Here is a 17,391-nt window from a genome sequence, read left to right as displayed (position 1 = left end):
GTATGCGAGGAAATATGCGTACAATTTAGATTCCATTGGTTTTAATTTATCTTCAATTCTAACATGGCCGTGCAGTTTGAGAAGCATGTGATCAACTGCAGTGTACATATTCTGTTCAGGAACTGAGTCTGTTATGTCACACAAAATGAGTTGGGCATATAATGTGTTAGTATACAGTAGAGCTTCATAAAGTTTGATAAAAGCGATTTAGGATCTTTGAAACCAATATTTTGAAACAATCCAATCCAATTGTTAATTGTAGCATGCATTTGTGTTGACTTGTAGTTGCGTTGGGTAGAAATTATTTGGGCTAAATCTACGAATATCGTGTTGTAATATTATTCGAATGAGGAGAAAATGATCGAATGTTTCATTCGATCGTTGGTCCCATACAGACCCTCGGTATTTCTCACAGATAGTGCTGTCGACGAATATGCCTGTATCGTCAGCGGAACACTGCCACAACACTAACAATTTGTTCAATCCTTTTTCTCGCACTTCAGCATTCAGGCGGTCGGTTGGGAATCATTCTTCCAAATCTCCCCTACCTATTAGAACCTCAATTCCGCATCCGCATTGATTAGCCTCCTATCAACATTTTTTTTAGAAGTTGGTATATAAATTGAATTCTTCTCAGGGTTTGGTGGGGTATTGTAAATAGATAATGGCAGAAATATCCAGTAGCAAAAAAGAACCAATTTGTCTTAAAATTCATTAGTTTGTCCGTGGCCTAGAATAACGTAGAAGTATGGGGGAAAATCCGAAAAAAAGTCCTTAAAAATTCATATGTTAAAGATGCTTTTTATTAGGGCTAAAGGAAGATTTGGGAGGAGTTCATCGGTAAGGAAAACGTGGAAAAAATAGTGTAGATAACAATCATAAAGCCGTAGAATTGTAATAAAACGACAATGTTTTATGCTGGGTTGTTGAAATACAAATGTTGTGGTTCTGCTGACCGTTATGCCGTATTGTGAAAACTTTGAGCACAAAGATTCGGGAAAGCGTCGATTTTGAAGAGGAGAAAAATTGGCACTTTTTGTTGAATCCCTACTCCAGCTTGGGTTCCGAAAACCTTCTGTCGGCAAATTAAGTGTTTTGGTATCAAAAATAAGAAATATTGATGAAATTTTGTTTTAGTTGGACTCATAGAATACTAAGCATCAATCTTTTATATTCAGGAATAGAATCTGAAATGAGAAACAATATTAATGAATTTCTGAATGACTTGAATAAACTTTATCAATCTTGCGCAAATCTACTTGTTGATAGTAAAATAAACAACTCAATGGATGTTATTGGTAACGAAGATATAAATGTTTGCTTCGATGGGAATTCCAGTTCAGTGTCTGGAAGCAGTTCTTGTCAAAAAATTTATAGCATCCGCCATTATGGCGAACGTGGAAAGCTGGATAGCGTAATGTTCACGAAGGAAGCGTGTAAAGTGGTTAGTTCAACAAACGAAGTCGTTGCTGTTGGACAAGAATCTGGAGGTTTATACAAGTTGATGAAAGTTAACCGTCCATCTGCAAACATGACCTGTAAGACGGAAAGTAGAAATTTTGAGCTCTGGCACCGGAGGTTATGCCATATGTCGGTTGGATGCATGAAGCGACTTATTGGTATGGCGAGTGGATTCGAGTTCAAGGTTGTTGATTCAATGAAGTGCGTACCCTGTATACAAGGCAAGCATCGGCGGCAACCGTTTCATTCGAAAGGCCGACGTGCAGATCGTGTATTGGAGTTAGTTCACACTGATTTATGTGGACCTATGGAAACAGCATCAATTGGAAGAAATCGCTATTTTTTAACGTTTATTGATGATGCAAGTAGGAAAACCTTTGTGTATTTTCTGAAGTCAAAAACAGAAGTATTAGAAGCATTTCAAGATTTCAAAATTTTTGCTGAGAACCAGACAGGTGAGAAAATCAAACGTCTCCGATCGGACAATGGCAAGGAATATGTGAATTGTCAAATGAAGCAATTCCTTCGTCAGTCCGGTATTCATCACGAGACATCCGTTCCATACAACCCGGAACAAAATGGATTAGCTGAGCGTATGAACCGGACCATTGTTGAGAAAGCTAGGAGTATGCTTTACGATGCGAAATTAAAGAAGACCTATTGGGCTGAAGCTGTTGCAACGGCATCGTATGTGATCAATCGATCGCCAACCAAGGGATTACCTGTGACACCTGAGGAAGCTTTTACTGGAAGAAAACCAGATCTTGCGCATCTCCGTGTGTTTGGAGTAAAAGTCATGTTCCACATCCCTAAAGAGAAGAGACAGAAGTGGGATGCAAAGTCTGAGCCTGGTATTTTTATGGGCTATAGCAGCAGTTCGAAAGCATATCGAGTGTACAGTCCAAAAGCGAAAAATATCATCATTAGCCGAGATGTTATATTCTTGGACGAAACTGTGATTGAGTCGGTTGCAGATCAGAATCCAAAAAGTGTTCCTATGGAATTGATAGTACAGCCAATTGAGCAAGGTCAAGTATTAGTTCAAGATAGTATGGTTACATCCGAGGTGCAGGTAAATGATGACAGTAGCGATTCTGAATATGATGACCCAGAGGGAGAAGAACTCGACGTTTTGGAAGAGCAACGGCCTCTTGCGCTCCCTCCACAATCAGAGGACCCACGTAAGTTGGTAAGGCGCAGTGAGAGGGAGCGCGTACCCCCAGGCAAGTATCGTAATTTCATTATGAACTGCAGTACCGTGGATAAAAATCTTCCACAGTTTCCAGAAACAAACTCAATGTGGGATCCCAATCCAGTGGTCTACGTTGACCCGACCACGTTTCAAGAAGCAACTTCTGGTAACAACAGCAACCTGTGGAAGGAGGCCATCCCGACTAGAAGGTCATATCAAAATTATATCGTCATATGTTATTATGTTATACCAAATTTTTATAACAAAATTTGTTAGAAATATGGTGCAGGATGTTGTTAAAATATCTAAATTTCTATCAAAAATTACACTACTCGAAACAAAAAACTATCAAATTTTGTTACAATTTTATCATAAAAATAACATATTTTGTTAGAAATTTGTAACAGAATCAGATTCAAAATATATTGTTTACTGTGCAGTTACAGGTCGTGATAGGTTTCCAGATTGTGATCAACATTCAGAAATATTAGTTTTTTTTCTGAACAAGAATATTTTTCAAGAACATGAAACTAAAAACATTACAAATTAGACAACTTTTACAAATTATATCAGCCTTTGTGATATCTATAGGCATACATATATGGCAGGATATATATATATACTTTGCTACATCTATTTTAATTGCCTACTGTTGGGCAATTCGGTATAAGGCATTTTTTAAATCTTATTATGATAAAATCCTGTTACAACATTTGAAAGATAATGGCTACTAAGATCAAAATTGTATCAAAATAAGTTATAAAGATCACAATATGTTAAAATTGTGTTAAGTTTTAGTTATGCTTTTCTAGTCGGGATGCAATTAGAGTATAATGCGTTACAGAAAAATTGCACGTGGGAGTTGACGAAACTACCTAAGGGACGGAAGGCCTTACGATCAAAATGGGTCTACAAAGTGAAAACTAACTCTGATGGCTCGATTGAAAGGTTCAAAGCACGATTAGTTATCAAAGGATGCAGTCAAATCCAAGGCATAGACTACAATGAAACCTATGCACCTGTAGTTAGATACGCCACCGTTCGTTATCTCCTATCCCTAGCGGCTCTTAAAAATTTGAAAGTGTTGCAGATGGATGCAGTTACAGCGTTCCTGCAGGGTGATCTTGATGAGGAGGAAATATATATGGAGCAACCGGAAGGATTTGTGAATCAACAGGCACCAACATATGTATGTAAGTTGAAAAAGGCTCTGTACGGTCTTAAACAGGCCAGCAGGGTCTGGAATATGAAGCTGGATGCAGAGCTACAACGAATTGGATTGAAGCGGTCCAAGTATGATACCTGTGTCTATTACAAGATTGAAGGCACAAGAATATTGATAGTAGCGGTTTATGTGGACGACCTTCTTATTTTTTCAAATGATACGTGCTGGGAAGAGAATTTGAAGAAACAGTTAACCAAGAAATTTAGAATGAAGGATTTGGGGTTGGCGAACAAAGTTCTCGGAATACGTGTAACAAGACAAAATGGTGTAGTACGACTGGATCAAGAGCAGTATATCAATGATCTTTTGAAGCGATTTGGTGTTACTGACTGCAACACTGTGGCCACACCAGCGGACCCGGGACAAAAATTGACTAAGCTAATGAGTCCACAGGTGGAAGAAGAGCGGAAGCAAATGGAGAAGGTTCCATTCCGAGAACTGATTGGTGGCCTTCAATATTTGGCTCAAGGAACTCGTCCTGACATCAGTTTTGCAGTGAATGCAGTAAGTCATTTTTGCAACGATCCTGGTAAAGCTCATTGGATTGCAGCGAAGCGAATACTTCGCTACCTGAAAGGCACGAAGGAAATGAAGCTTGTATACAATGGACAATCCGATAGAAACTTTGTTGGTTATTGTGATGCAGATTGGGGTAATGATATCGACACTCGTCGGTCCATCACTGGATATTTGTTCCTGCAATCGGGAGGACTGATTTCCTGGAATTGTCGCAAGCAGAAGACTGTCGCCTTATCATCAACGGAAGCCGAGTATATGACAATTTCAGCAGCCGCACAAGAAGCTATTTGGTGGAGAGGTTTTCGAAAGGAGTTGTTCGGATGCGTAGAACCAATCAAGATTTTCTGCGATAATCGAAGTGCTATTTACCTGGCTGAAAAGGAAATCGGTTATTCATCAAGGAGTAAGCACATCGATATAAGGCATCATTTTATCAGACAGCACGTAGAAGAAAAACAAATTCAACTTGAACATATTAATGCAGAACGTCAAGCGGCGGATGTACTAACCAAAGCGCTACCGATCAAGATTTTTGAAAAAGGAAGAAACGCCCTTGGAATCAAGCAAATTCTCGGTTGAGGGAGGATGATAGAATAGCAACCGTCGAATTATTAGTATGCCATGATCTAGATATAAAATAAATTATTATTCTGTTATACACTACCAAACCTAGCAGATGTATTCTTATCAAAACAGGGCTCAAATTTGGGAAATAATGTGATTATTAAGTATATAAAATTTTGTTCACAGTTGATTTGACAGGTCTTATGGCCATTTATGCTGGCGACGATTTTGGCGTCAATTTGTTTTGCGACGATTTCAAATCGTCGCGGCCGATAAGGTGGGAAATTGATAATATTTTAATTTATGTGTGGTTCTATATCGATTATATTAGGGTGGAGCTATTGCAAAAATCTATAACGGGGACACATATATCTTATAGTACGTTCAGATTATGAGCTATATCACTTGATATAGAGCATTTTGACATCAGTGTTTATACATCTAGTTTTCACTGGAAATAATGCATATGGCATCTCATGTCATGATTCGCTATATCAAGTGATATAGCTCATAATCTGAACGTACTATTATATAGCTATTTTTGGCAGTGTACGAATACCACAAGACTTGTGTGTGTCCCATAGACGATTGCACGAGCCAAAAACTCCATATAAAAAAAATGTAAACATTGCCCTTAGACGATCCCCACCAGTGCGTAAATAATGCCAAAATAGCAACCTCTATCATGACGCGAACTCGCACCGGTCGTTGGTAAACGGGTTTGGGAAATGTAAACGCAACCTTCGGTGAATAGCTAGTTGGCAAATTTGGCGACCCGCTCCAACCGTTGCCAAACCATCACACGGAAATATACACTGCCAAAAATATCTATATAAGATATATGTGTCGCCGTTATAAATTTTTGCAATAGCTCCACCCTAATATAATTGATATAGAACCACACATAAATTAAATAATTGTTAATTCGAGATCACACATAAAGTTTATTTGGATATGTATTTTATTAGTAGTTCGCGTGGAGAATGGTTATGTGTGCGCTGATATACATCATAAGTTAAATCTATGGATTTTTGCCAATAAATATGTGTGGATTTTTAGTAGTGTAGAGTAACGCATAAATAAAAAATGTGCCGCCTTCTGAAAAATTGTTCGGTTATTCATCATCAAAACCATTGTGATGAAGGTTAGTTTAGTTTGGATTTCAACTGATTGGCGGCGCTAGTGCATATGATAGATATAACCTGATAAGGTTAGATATCTCGAAATCTGGAATTTTTAGAATATTGGCGTCTTCTACAAAGTTGTTCGGGTGAGCAAAACCATCATGACGAAAACAAGTTTAATTTGAAATACAACCGCTTGGCGGCGCTAGTGAATTGGAAATAACCTAAAAGGTTAGATATTTCGATAGTTGAAATCTTAAGAATATTGCCGTTTTCTACAAAGTTGTTCGGATGATTAAAACCATCATGACGAAAGCATGTTTAGTTAATAATACAACCGCTTGGCGGCGCTAGTGTATTGGAAATAACCTGATAGGTCAGGTATCTCAAAATATGTAATTTTTAGAATATTGCCGCCTTCTACAAAGTTGTTCGGGTGGTCAAAACCATTATGTCCAACGCAGGTTTAGATTAAGATATAACCGCTTGGTGGCGCCAGTGTATAAGAAATAAACTGACAGGTTAAATATCTCAAAATCTGGAATTTTCAGAATATTGCCGAATTCTACAAAGTTACTTGCCATAAGAGGAGTTCGTTCAATTCCATTTAATTCCACCACTTGGTTGTACCTTTGGCAGATGCTTATTTCGACTTCTACAGAAGGCCATCTTCAGTGTCTCGTACTTGATCTATTCAACTCAACTCGAGTGCCAACGAGTATTGCGGCTTCAAACTAAACTTCTGGTTTTGACTAGAAATACTGAAATAAGAGATCGGCGAAGACGCCATCTTGTTTCCAATCGAACCGTCAAAAGCGGTTCCAATTCGACTTGTTTACATTTTGCATCCATAAGAAGCAAGCAAAAAGTTCAAGTGCTGCCGGTCTTATTTTAACGATATCATGCATTTTCATACTTTGCCATTTCGTCAGTTTTTCACTCCGCCGGTCTCTGGTTATAGGGTTGCTAGTTTTGACTACCCTTTTGAATCTTACATAATATTGTGGATTTACTTGACCAATGGATTCGAAGGTCGGTTCACTTGCCTATTTCAAATGTTCCCTTTTCCAGCAATGTTTGCCAAAATCAATAAATGTTTGGTAGATTACCTTGCTCCTTGTCAATCAAAACAGATGTCAAAACATCGGAAAAAGAAAGAGAAGTCCGAGGGAAACAGCAAAAAGCACGTGGCAGACTTGCCAGTTTTGACAGATTTTACTATGAAGATGGGTGTGAAGGTGAAAACGGCGATTTCAACGACCGTTCAAGGAGCGACTATTTCGAACGGTCGGGTCCAATAGGGAAATCCACGTACAATAACCAACCTAACAGATAATTCGGATAACTTTGTAGAAGATGGCCACTTTCTAACTCTAACGGATTTAGAAATATTTAACCTAACAGGTTATTTCTCATACACTAGCGCCGCTATGCGTATGAATTCCAAACTAAACTAGTCTTCATCAAAAATGTTATGGCTAACCCGAACAACTTTGTAGAAGACAAAATCTCTCTAAGTCTTATAGATCTCGAGATATCCACCTCACTAAATTATTGCATATAAGCTAGCGCCACCTAGCAGATGTGTGTCTAGCTAATCTGATAATCACAAAATGCATTACGCACATATTTATATTACAAAAGTTGGAGCGCGTTCTGAAAGATTTGAAAATAAATAATAATTTTTTCCTGATTTTATTTATTTCCGTGTTTGCCTGAATAGCAACCGGATATTCACCACTAGAAATACTAGAATAAGAGATCGGCAAAGACGCCATCTTGTTTCCAATCGAACCGTCAAAAGTAGCAACCCTATAACCAGAGACCGGCGGAGTGAAAAACTGTCGAAATGGCAACGTATGAAAAGGTGTGATATCGTGGAAATAATACTGGCATCACTTGAACTTTTTGCTTGCCTCTTATGGGTGAAAAAAGTAAACAAGTCGATTTGGAACCGCTTTTGACGGTTCGATTGGAAACAAGATGGCGTCTTTGCCGATCTCTTATTCTAGTATTTCTAGTCAAAAGCGGTTCCAAATCGACTTGTTTACTTTTTTCACCCATAAGGCTTTGGTCCGATTCGCGAATTAAAATAAAATTAAACTCAAAAGTGACAGTTCGGAAATTATGAAATCCCCCGCTCATAAGAATGGCTGGTGCTACCCAGCAAGACCAACAAAACATCTATCAAAAATGATTCAATATCTGTCAAAAGTAATCTTGCTCTGCGAGCAGGGTTATTTGGAAATTTTTGAACTGTCACTTTTAAGTTTAATTCGATTTTGATTCACGAATCGGACCAAAGCCTACACTGCCAAAAATATCTATATAAGATATATGTGCCGCCGTTATAAATTTTTGCAATAGCTCCACCCTCATATAATCGATATAGAACCACACATAAAATAAATAATTGCTAATTCGAGACCACACATAAAGTTTATTTGGACATATATTTTATTAGCAGTTCGCGTGGAGAATGGTTATGTGTGCGCTGATATACATCATAAGTTAAATCTATGAATTTTTGCCAATAAATATGTGTGGATTTTTAGTAGTGTAAGGGTCTGTCTCATTTGGAGAATTAAACTTAAAAGTGACAGTTCGAAAATTAAAAAATCACCCCGTTATAAGAATGGCTGGTGCTACCCAGCAATTCCAATAGGACATCGATGGAAAATGATTCGATATCTGTCAAAAGTAATCTTGCTCTGCGAGCAGGGTTATTTGGTAATTATTGAAATGTCACTTCTAAGTTTAATTTCAGTTTAATTATCCAATTGAGACAGACCCTAAGAGGCAAGCAAAAAGTTCAAGTGATGCCAGTATTATTTCCACGATATCACACCTTTTCATACGTTGCCATTTCGACAGTTTTTCACTCCGCCGGTCTCTGGTTATAGGGTTGCTAATTCACCACCGGTGCGAAGCATGATTGCACTTCAACAACCTTGATAGAAACAACCGGTGCGAGAACAAGTGCATAAATAAAATATGAACGCATTTCGTTCCTATACTAGACACTCATTTGGATACACATCGGTGGGGATCGTCTTATGAAACTTCACTCGCCATTTGAATGCGGGTAAAAAAATGCCCTCTGATGTCATGGTGCAATGGTTCATTATCAAGGCCTCTAATGGATCAATCAAGGTAACTCATTTTGCACTCACCGCATCAAAACAACGGCAGTACTGTATGGTCCAATGCACCGAGTTCATCATTGACGTTTGAGCGGTGCGCTGTTGACTAAGAATGAATACTTTTTCATTCATCGAGTTCATGCAAGTGTTCATTTTTAGTAAACAGCGCCCGTCTCAAACGTCATTGTGTTCATTCGATGCATTGGACCTGAGAGAGAGAAGACAGCTCGCTTTATTTACGTTCATCCTAATGTCACCGCGATCCAGTCACTGCGAACCGCAAAAGTAAACACTGTGATGCAACTTCAAATGGTCGTAACCAGAATTATTTATTTGGCAATTTATGTTCGCAACTTTTCTTATATCTGCTACAATGAATTTAACCCGTAATCATCCAAATGAATGATCCCGCATTATGAGAAATCGGGTTTGTTCCACGTTAGGAAGTTCATAACCATTAAAATCAGCTAATTCGAACAAGTTTTTATTGGAGTGAAAAATGTTGCTTCCGACGTTATGAAATGTTACTTTGATTTGTTGAGATTCCACGTTTTCGAAACAAATAAAGAAGAAGAAGACATAGTAAATAAACGATCTGTCAGTGAGCTGGCTTCTCTCTCTCAGCATTGGACCATACGCATATTTCTATTCATGTGTGTTTGACAGAACATGTCTACGGTGGCGCGATCTGCTCATTTCATAGCGGCAGTTTTTGCTTATTAATTGGTCCATTAAAATAAGTTTATCAAGCTGGCAACACTAGAAATACTAGAATAAGAGATCGGCGAAGACGCCATCTTGTTTCCAATCGAACCGTCAAAAGCGGTTCCAATTCGACTTGTTTACTTTTTGCCTCCATAAGAAGCAAGCAAAAAGTTCAAGTGCTGCCAGCATTATTTTCGCGATTTCATGCATTTTCATACACTGTTAGATGACTTTACCCATTAATGGGTACTATGTTATTGTTGATATTATTCCCACCGTGAAAAATTCACCCATTTTCTTTAAAAAGCGCCACTACTCATTAAAATGGGTAGTGGCACTTTTTCAAAAAAATGGGTGAATTTTTCACGGTGGGAATAATATCAACAATAACATAGTACCCATTAATGGGTAAAGCCATCTAACCGTGTACGTTGCCAATTCGACAGTTTTTCACTCCGCCGGTCTCTGGTTATAGGGTTGCTAGGCAACACTAGCGTCCGAAAATGCCGAAAATCAAGTAATAGATCTCTGCGCCGATGGAAAAAATAAATAAATTTTATAGCGCAATCACGTCGCTCTGTCCTATCCCTTTGACAGTAAAATAAAATAAAGAACAAAAGAAAAACAAAGAAAATCGATGTCATGTTTCTTCTGTTTCTGCGTCGAACGAAAATCATTCAGGTCTCTCCCGGGTGCACGCGTTTTGCTGTTTCTGCGGTGGATAAAATTGTGAAAATTTACATCGACCGTTGCGTTTCTTGTTCATTTCCATCCGTAAATTTACATTTTGAGCAGCAAAAATGGTTGTGAAACCGGCGGCAAGAGGCATCAAGCCCCAGGGACAGGCCTACAAGGACAAAAGTAAACCGGCTGACATCCGCCAGAGCAATATCAATGCAGCGAAGGGTGAGTGTGAGTGGGTGGACGAATTAATTTTTTAAAGGAAAATTTTCAATGGAAAATCAGGAGGTTCAAGGATATGGAATCATGTATTTTTAATAGATCAGGATTTCTTAAAATATTTGTCAGGCATCGTTGATTTAAAGTATTGTATGTTGACTTCCAATATGGCCCTGCCTGAATTCATTCTCGAACATTCTCAGTCTAATTAAGATAAAATGTACCTTCTATCGCGAATTGAAATTAGATAGATTAATTTTTATATAAGTAATAAATAAGCCCGTAAAATACTTTTTTTTACCGACCAAAATCCTGATTTTTTCATTGGTTTATTCTAACCTCAAAAAGATGAGTCAGATGATGGAATTATGTTTTGCTGTCGGCGCACTGCGAGACTACATCTCAAATAGTGGTCAAAAATCATTCAAAATGGATTTTTTTCACATGCGCTAAATTGAGATATAATGAGATTTGTCCGTTATAATTGAATAATGTGTGAAGTCGGATGTGAATTACTTGAAATCGTTTAAGCATTTTTGAATTAACCAAAAAATAGTTTAGAAAATTATTTAGAGCTTTTTAGTGCAATGTATTCACTTGACATATGAGACGAGTTCTCACTATCCCATTTAATTCCATCACTTTATTGTAACTTTACAGATTCGTACCCAAACAGTAAGGCCGAATTCAGTGTCTCGTACTTGCCTTGAGTTAAACTTGAAATAGAGGAATCAGTAATGTTGCTAATGCGTCTTATTTGTTCCTATTTTCTTTCCAGCTGTCTCTGATGCTATTCGAACTAGCTTGGGACCTCGTGGGATGGATAAAATGGTATGTGATCGATAGTTGTCTAATAAAAATGTCCCATGTAATTCTATTCTTCTATTAACTATTCCAGATACAAGCCGGAAATGGTGAGGTCACAATCACCAATGATGGAGCAACAATTTTGAAGCAAATGAACGTCATTCACCCCGCCGCAAAGATGTTGGTCGAACTTTCCCGCGCACAGGACGTTGAAGCGGGAGATGGTACCACGTCGGTGGTGGTTGTGGCTGGCGCACTGCTGGAAGCCGCGGAGAAGTTGCTCCAGATGGGCATCCATCCAACTGCGATCTCGGATGCCTTCCAGAAGTGTTCTGCCAAGGCAGTGGATATTCTTACGGAAATGTCTAGGCCGATCGAGTTGACCGACCGTGAATCGCTCATCAAAAGCGCTTCCACGTCGTTGAACTCGAAGGTCGTATCACAGCACAGCAGTCAACTGGCTCCGATTGCTGTCGACGCGGTTCTGAAGGTCACCGAGTCAGGACATGAGAGCGGAGTGGACCTCAAGAACGTCAAAGTCATTCGCAGCCTCGGGGGTACTATTGATGATACGGAACTGGTTGATGGACTGGTGTTCACTCAGCGGTCAAGTGGAGTCAACGGACCAAAACGCGTGGAAAAGGCAAAAATTGGATTGATCCAGTTCTGCATCTCTGCTCCTAAAACTGACATGGATCATAGCGTTATCGTATCTGACTACGCTGCCATGGATCGAGTGCTTAAAGAGGAGCGTGCCTACATTCTGAATATTGTAAAACAGATCAAGAAGTCAGGATGCAATGTGCTGCTGGTTCAGAAATCCATTCTTCGCGATGCTGTCTCGGATTTGGCATTGCATTTCCTGGACAAGATTAAAGTGATGGTGGTGAAAGACATCGAACGTGAGGACATCGAGTTTGTCTGCAAAACCCTGAACTGCAGACCTATTGCCTCTTTGGATCATTTCTTGCCGGAACATTTGGTCAACGCTGATCTGGTTGAAGAGGTTTCGAGTGGATCGAGCAAGTTCGTCAAGGTCACTGGAATCCAGAATATGGGGAAGACCGTTTCGATCGTTGTTCGTGGCTCGAATAAATTGGTGTTGGAAGAAGCTGCTCGCTCTTTGCATGACGCCCTTTGCGTGGTTCGATGCCTGGTGAAGAAACGCGCTCAGATTGCCGGCGGTGGCGCCCCGGAAATCGAAATGGCTCTCCAGCTGGCAGCTCACGCTCAAACTTTGGAAGGTGTGGATGCCTACTGCTTCCGCGGTTTTGCCAATGCGTTGGAAGTTATTCCTTCGACGTTGGCCGAAAATGCAGGGTTGAATCCAATTGCTACCGTCACTGAACTTCGTAACCGCCATGCCCAAGGCGAGAAAAATGCTGGAATCAACGTGCGTAAGGGAGCCATCACCGATATTTTAGCGGAGAATGTCGTGCAACCACTTCTGGTGTCCACTTCGTCTATCACATTGGCTTCGGAAACCGTTCGATCAATTCTAAAGATTGATGATATCATCAATACAATGCAGTGAATACACTATTAATAATTAAAATATTTTTCGCTTTATACTCTCATTAATTTAAACTCTACCAACTTAAAAAGAACACGGATTTTTCATTCACATTGCATACCAAAACAATTACTCGGAGAACACGCAAATTATGAACATTACTTTTGTATTGTCTAAAAGCTAACATTATAAAAATAAAAACACTCAACCAGTTCTCTATTATACTTTATTCGAAAAAAGAAAGTCAAAAATTCTTACCCCCAATGCAACAACGGAAAACCGCCGAATAGCAACGCAGTCAAGTGAAATTGTGCACATGTGAGTACGTGAGGTACCTACATATACATTTAACGCACTATTTTTTTCCCATTTGCACTTACGTGGGCATTGTTTGAGGCAATCATTTTAAGAAGAAAGAAGAAAGAAATTCCTCCAGCAAAAATGGAAATATTTTAATTGATTTTAATCCATTGCATGGAATTGATTTGAAAGTTTCCTTTTCGTTAGCCCCGATGAACTCCATTTTGATTACGACCAAGGGCTATGCCGTGTTTAGGGGCAAATGCGTTTTAGTTACGTGGTAAAACTAAATTAAAGTGAGAGTTTTCACTCGTTTTATAGCAAGTCATTCCACTAAACAAACATTAGAAATATTTTTTTTATTCTACTTTAATTCAAGAAATCATAGGGATGTCATTCTCACCTTAAAAAAAAAACAAAGTGTCTTTTTAGGTAAATAACTGTAGAAAAATTAACTATATTTGTGTTTCATTTCTTTGCCATGGGCTCGAATGCATCGGGCATCCGCTCTATCACGTACCGGTTCATGGCCACGTTCATGATGGGCACGCCCGGTATTTTTCGGATTCGCCGCTTCAGGTCCTTATCGTTGGTGGCCACGATGTAGCACTTGTGCTGCATTACGCGCTGGACCAGGCAATCATCGGCGTAGGTTCCCCGGTGCAGGCACTTGATCCGCTCGAACCGGGAATCCTTGACTATGCGCAGAGCGAGCTTGTACTTCTGGCCTAGCTTTTCCAGCTCACCCACGACACAATCCGTAACGTACGGAATGCATTTTGCGTACAGGCAGTCCATCATGGTTTTGACTATGTCCAGTTTGTTTTTAATGCTAAAGTTGATGAAATTAGTGTCCACGAGTATGTGATATGGGGGCCCCAATTGTGTATTATATTGGAAGAACATAGCCGAGCTTGTTTGTGGCTTCTCCATCACTTGGCGTTCGGTTTCACCGGATTTCTTCTTTTTGGAAGCATTCCGATCGGCTTCCTTCAATCTGTTGTCGGATGTTTTGATCATCCTCTTTAGTTGGGCGGCTCTTTGACCGTTGAGTCGCTTAAGTTTTAATTTTTTGTTGGCCTTCAAGGGGAAATGACAAATTATTTGTGAAGTGAATATAATAAATTAATGTAAATAATTACCATTTTAGTCAGATATTATAAATAGCAAAAACAGCGAAAATAACTACTTCAGGCAAACTTTTACGAACAACACGCGTTTTGATTTTGTTCACGATGACAGTCTCCAGTTTGTCAATAAACAATTTTTTTGTTTATTATCGAAACGCTGGTGTTAAACGAGCAGGAAAAAAAAATCGAGTGGGTAAAATTTTTCGACTTCCATGGTGGCGCCATCTATATGTGACATTTGAAGCTCGAGAGCTTTCGGAAGCTTAATTTTTTTCCTGCTGGGTTCACAAAATTCAAATTTTTCCTGCTGAGATCACAGTCATGCATTGAAATATTGAAATCAAATTAAGCAATATCCAATAAAATTAAGAGAATTTTATAAAACAAAATTGACAATAGTGATAAATTAAATATGTAGGCTATGCAGGGCTATGCTACTAACTTGTTAATACGTTCATATCATTGCGTTCTAATCAACGATTTAAACTCACTGGACTGAGTACTTTTTTTATAACAAATGGATATAATAATTGAGTGTACTACTATATTTTTCCAAATTATGTCGTTTACGAAGTATTGTTTGAAGATGTAATAAATATACATATTTATGAATAAACTCATATTTATTAATAACTTTACGATAACTGTATCTACTTAACTTGATGATTGCGCCAACGAGTATATTTTTTCTGCTGGTAATTTTTTGATTGATTTCGAGAACTCTGGGTTTAGTGAAGATGAATACAGAACCAAACCTCAGTTAGTTGTTGCTTCTAAAGTGAAACATGATGATTGCGCAAACGAGTATATTTTTCCTGCTGGTAGTTTTTTGATTGATTTCGAGAACTCTGGGTTTAGTGAAGTTGAATGCAGTTCCAAATTTCAATGAGTTGTTGCTTCTAAAGTGAAACATGATGATTGCGCCAACGAGTATATTTTTCCTGCTGGTTGTTTTTGGTTGATTTCGAGAACTCTGGGTTTAGTGAAGTTGAATGCAGAACCAAACCTCAGTTAGTTGTTGCTTCTAAAGTGAAACTTGATGATTGCGCCAACGAGTATATTTTTCCTGCTGGTTGTTTTTTGATTGATTTCGAGAACTCTGGGTTTAGTGAAGTTGAATGCAGAACCAAACTTCAATGAGTTGTTGCTTCTAAAGTGAAGCATGATGATTGCGCCAACGAGTATATTTTTCCTGCTGGTTGTTTTTTGATTGATTTCGAGAGCTCTGGGTTTAGTGAAGTTGAATGCAGAACCAAACTTCAATGAGTATATTTTTCCTGCTGGTAGTTTTTCGATTGATTTCGAGAACTCTGAGTTTAGTGAAGTTGAATGCAGTTCCAAATTTCAATGAGTTGTTGCTTCTAAAGTGAAACATGATGATTGCGCCAACGAGTATATTTTTCCTGCTGGTTGTTTTTTGATTGATTTCGAGAACTCTGGGTTTAGTGAAGTTGAATGCAGAACCAAACTTCAATGAGTTGTTGCTTCTAAAGTGAAACATGATGATTGCGCAAACGAGTATATTTTTCCTGCTGGTAATTTTTTGATTGATTTCGAGAACTCTGGGTTTAGTGAAGTTGAATTCAGTCCCAAACTTCAATGAGTTGTTGCTTCTAAAGTGAAACTTGATGATTGCGCCAACGAGTATATTTTTCCTGCTGGTAATTTTTTGATTGATTTCGAGAACTCTGGGTTTAGTGAAGTTGAATTCAGTCCCAAATTTTAATTAATTGTTGCTTCTAAAGTGAAACATGATGATTGCGCCAACGAGTATATTTTTCCTGCTGGTAGTTTTTTGATTGATTTCGAGAACTCTGGGTTTAGTGAAGTTGAATGCAGAACCAAACTTCAATGAGTTGTTGCTTCTTAAGTGAAACATGATGATTGCGCCAACGAGTATATTTTTCCTGCTGGTAGTTTTTTATTGATTTCGAGAACTCTGGGTTTAGTGAAGTTGAATGCAGAACCAAACTTCAATGAGTTGTTGCTTCTAAAGTGAAACATGATGATTGCGCCAACGAGTATATTTTTCCTGCTGGTAGTTTTTTGATTGATTTCGAGAACTCTGGGTTTAGTGAAGTTGAATTCAGTCCCAAACTTCAATGAGTTGTTGCTTCTAAAGTGAAACTTGATGATTGCGCCAACGAGTATATTTTTCCTGCTGGTAATTTTTTGATTGATTTCGAGAACTCTGGGTTTAGTGAAGTTGAATGCAGAACCAAAGCTCAGTTAGTTGTTGCTTCTAAAGTGAAACTTGATGATTGCGCCAACGAGTATATTTTTCCTGCTGGTAGTTTTTTGATTGATTTCGAGAACTCTGGGTTTAGTGAAGTTGAATGCAGTTCCAAATTTCAATGAGTTGCTGCTTCTTAAGTGAAACTTGATTATTGCGCCAAAGAATATATTTTTCCTGCTGGTAGTTTTTTGGTTGATTTCGAGAACTCTGGGTTTAGTGAAGTTGAATGCAGTTCCAAACTTCAATGAGTTGCTTCTTCTTAAGTGAAACTTGATTATTGCGCCAAAGAAAGTATTTTTTTTACCTGCTGGTAGTTTTTTGGTTGATTTCGAGAACTCTGGGTTTAGTGAAGTTGAATGCAGTTCCAAATTTCAATGAGTTGTTGCTTCTTAAGTGAAACTTGATGATTACGCCAACGAGTATATTTTTCCTGCTGGTAGTTTTTCGATTGATTTCGAGAACTCTGGGTTTAGTGAAGTTGAATGCAGAACCAAATTTCAATGAGTTGTTGCTTCTTAAGTGAAACTTGATGATTGCGCCAAAGAATATATTTTTCCTGCTGGTAGTTTTTT

At 38.5% G+C, this 17,391-nt stretch overlaps 2 protein-coding genes across 2 annotated transcripts; one reads left to right on the top strand and one right to left on the bottom strand.

Moving 5' to 3' along the window:
* Nucleotides 1–10,578: 10,578 nt before the first annotated feature.
* Nucleotides 10,579–13,367, top strand: LOC134213853 (T-complex protein 1 subunit delta). Its single transcript, XM_062693272.1, has 3 exons — nucleotides 10,579–10,839; nucleotides 11,612–11,664; nucleotides 11,732–13,367. The coding sequence occupies exons 1-3, from the start codon at nucleotides 10,734–10,736 to the stop codon at nucleotides 13,172–13,174; spliced, it is 1,602 nt and encodes a 533-aa protein (XP_062549256.1). The 5' UTR covers nucleotides 10,579–10,733; the 3' UTR covers nucleotides 13,175–13,367.
* A 511-nt stretch (nucleotides 13,368–13,878) lies between these two features.
* LOC134213854 (rRNA-processing protein FCF1 homolog) lies at nucleotides 13,879–14,750 on the bottom strand. Its single transcript, XM_062693273.1, has 2 exons — nucleotides 14,596–14,750; nucleotides 13,879–14,533 (listed from the first exon to the last, which is right to left on the bottom strand). Exons 1-2 carry the CDS (start codon nucleotides 14,596–14,598, stop codon nucleotides 13,922–13,924), a joined length of 615 nt encoding a protein of 204 aa, XP_062549257.1. The 5' UTR covers nucleotides 14,599–14,750; the 3' UTR covers nucleotides 13,879–13,921.
* Nucleotides 14,751–17,391: the final 2,641 nt, after the last annotated feature.

The sequence above is a fragment of the Armigeres subalbatus genome, chromosome 2 (assembly GCF_024139115.2).
Source record: "Armigeres subalbatus isolate Guangzhou_Male chromosome 2, GZ_Asu_2, whole genome shotgun sequence".
NCBI lineage: Eukaryota > Metazoa > Arthropoda > Insecta > Diptera > Culicidae > Armigeres > Armigeres subalbatus.
This window is presented reverse-complemented; position numbering and strand designations above follow the sequence as displayed.

Excerpts from the sequence above, each read along its gene's own strand:
- LOC134213853 (XM_062693272.1), top strand. The coding sequence starts at position 10,734 with ATGGTTGTGAAACCGGCGGCAAGAGGCATCAAGCCCCAGGGACAGGCC. Across the intron at positions 10,840-11,611 it reads CAATATCAATGCAGCGAAGG|CTGTCTCTGATGCTATTCGA; the intron begins GTGAGTGTGAGT and ends TTTTCTTTCCAG. Across the intron at positions 11,665-11,731 it reads CTCGTGGGATGGATAAAATG|ATACAAGCCGGAAATGGTGA; the intron begins GTATGTGATCGA and ends TAACTATTCCAG.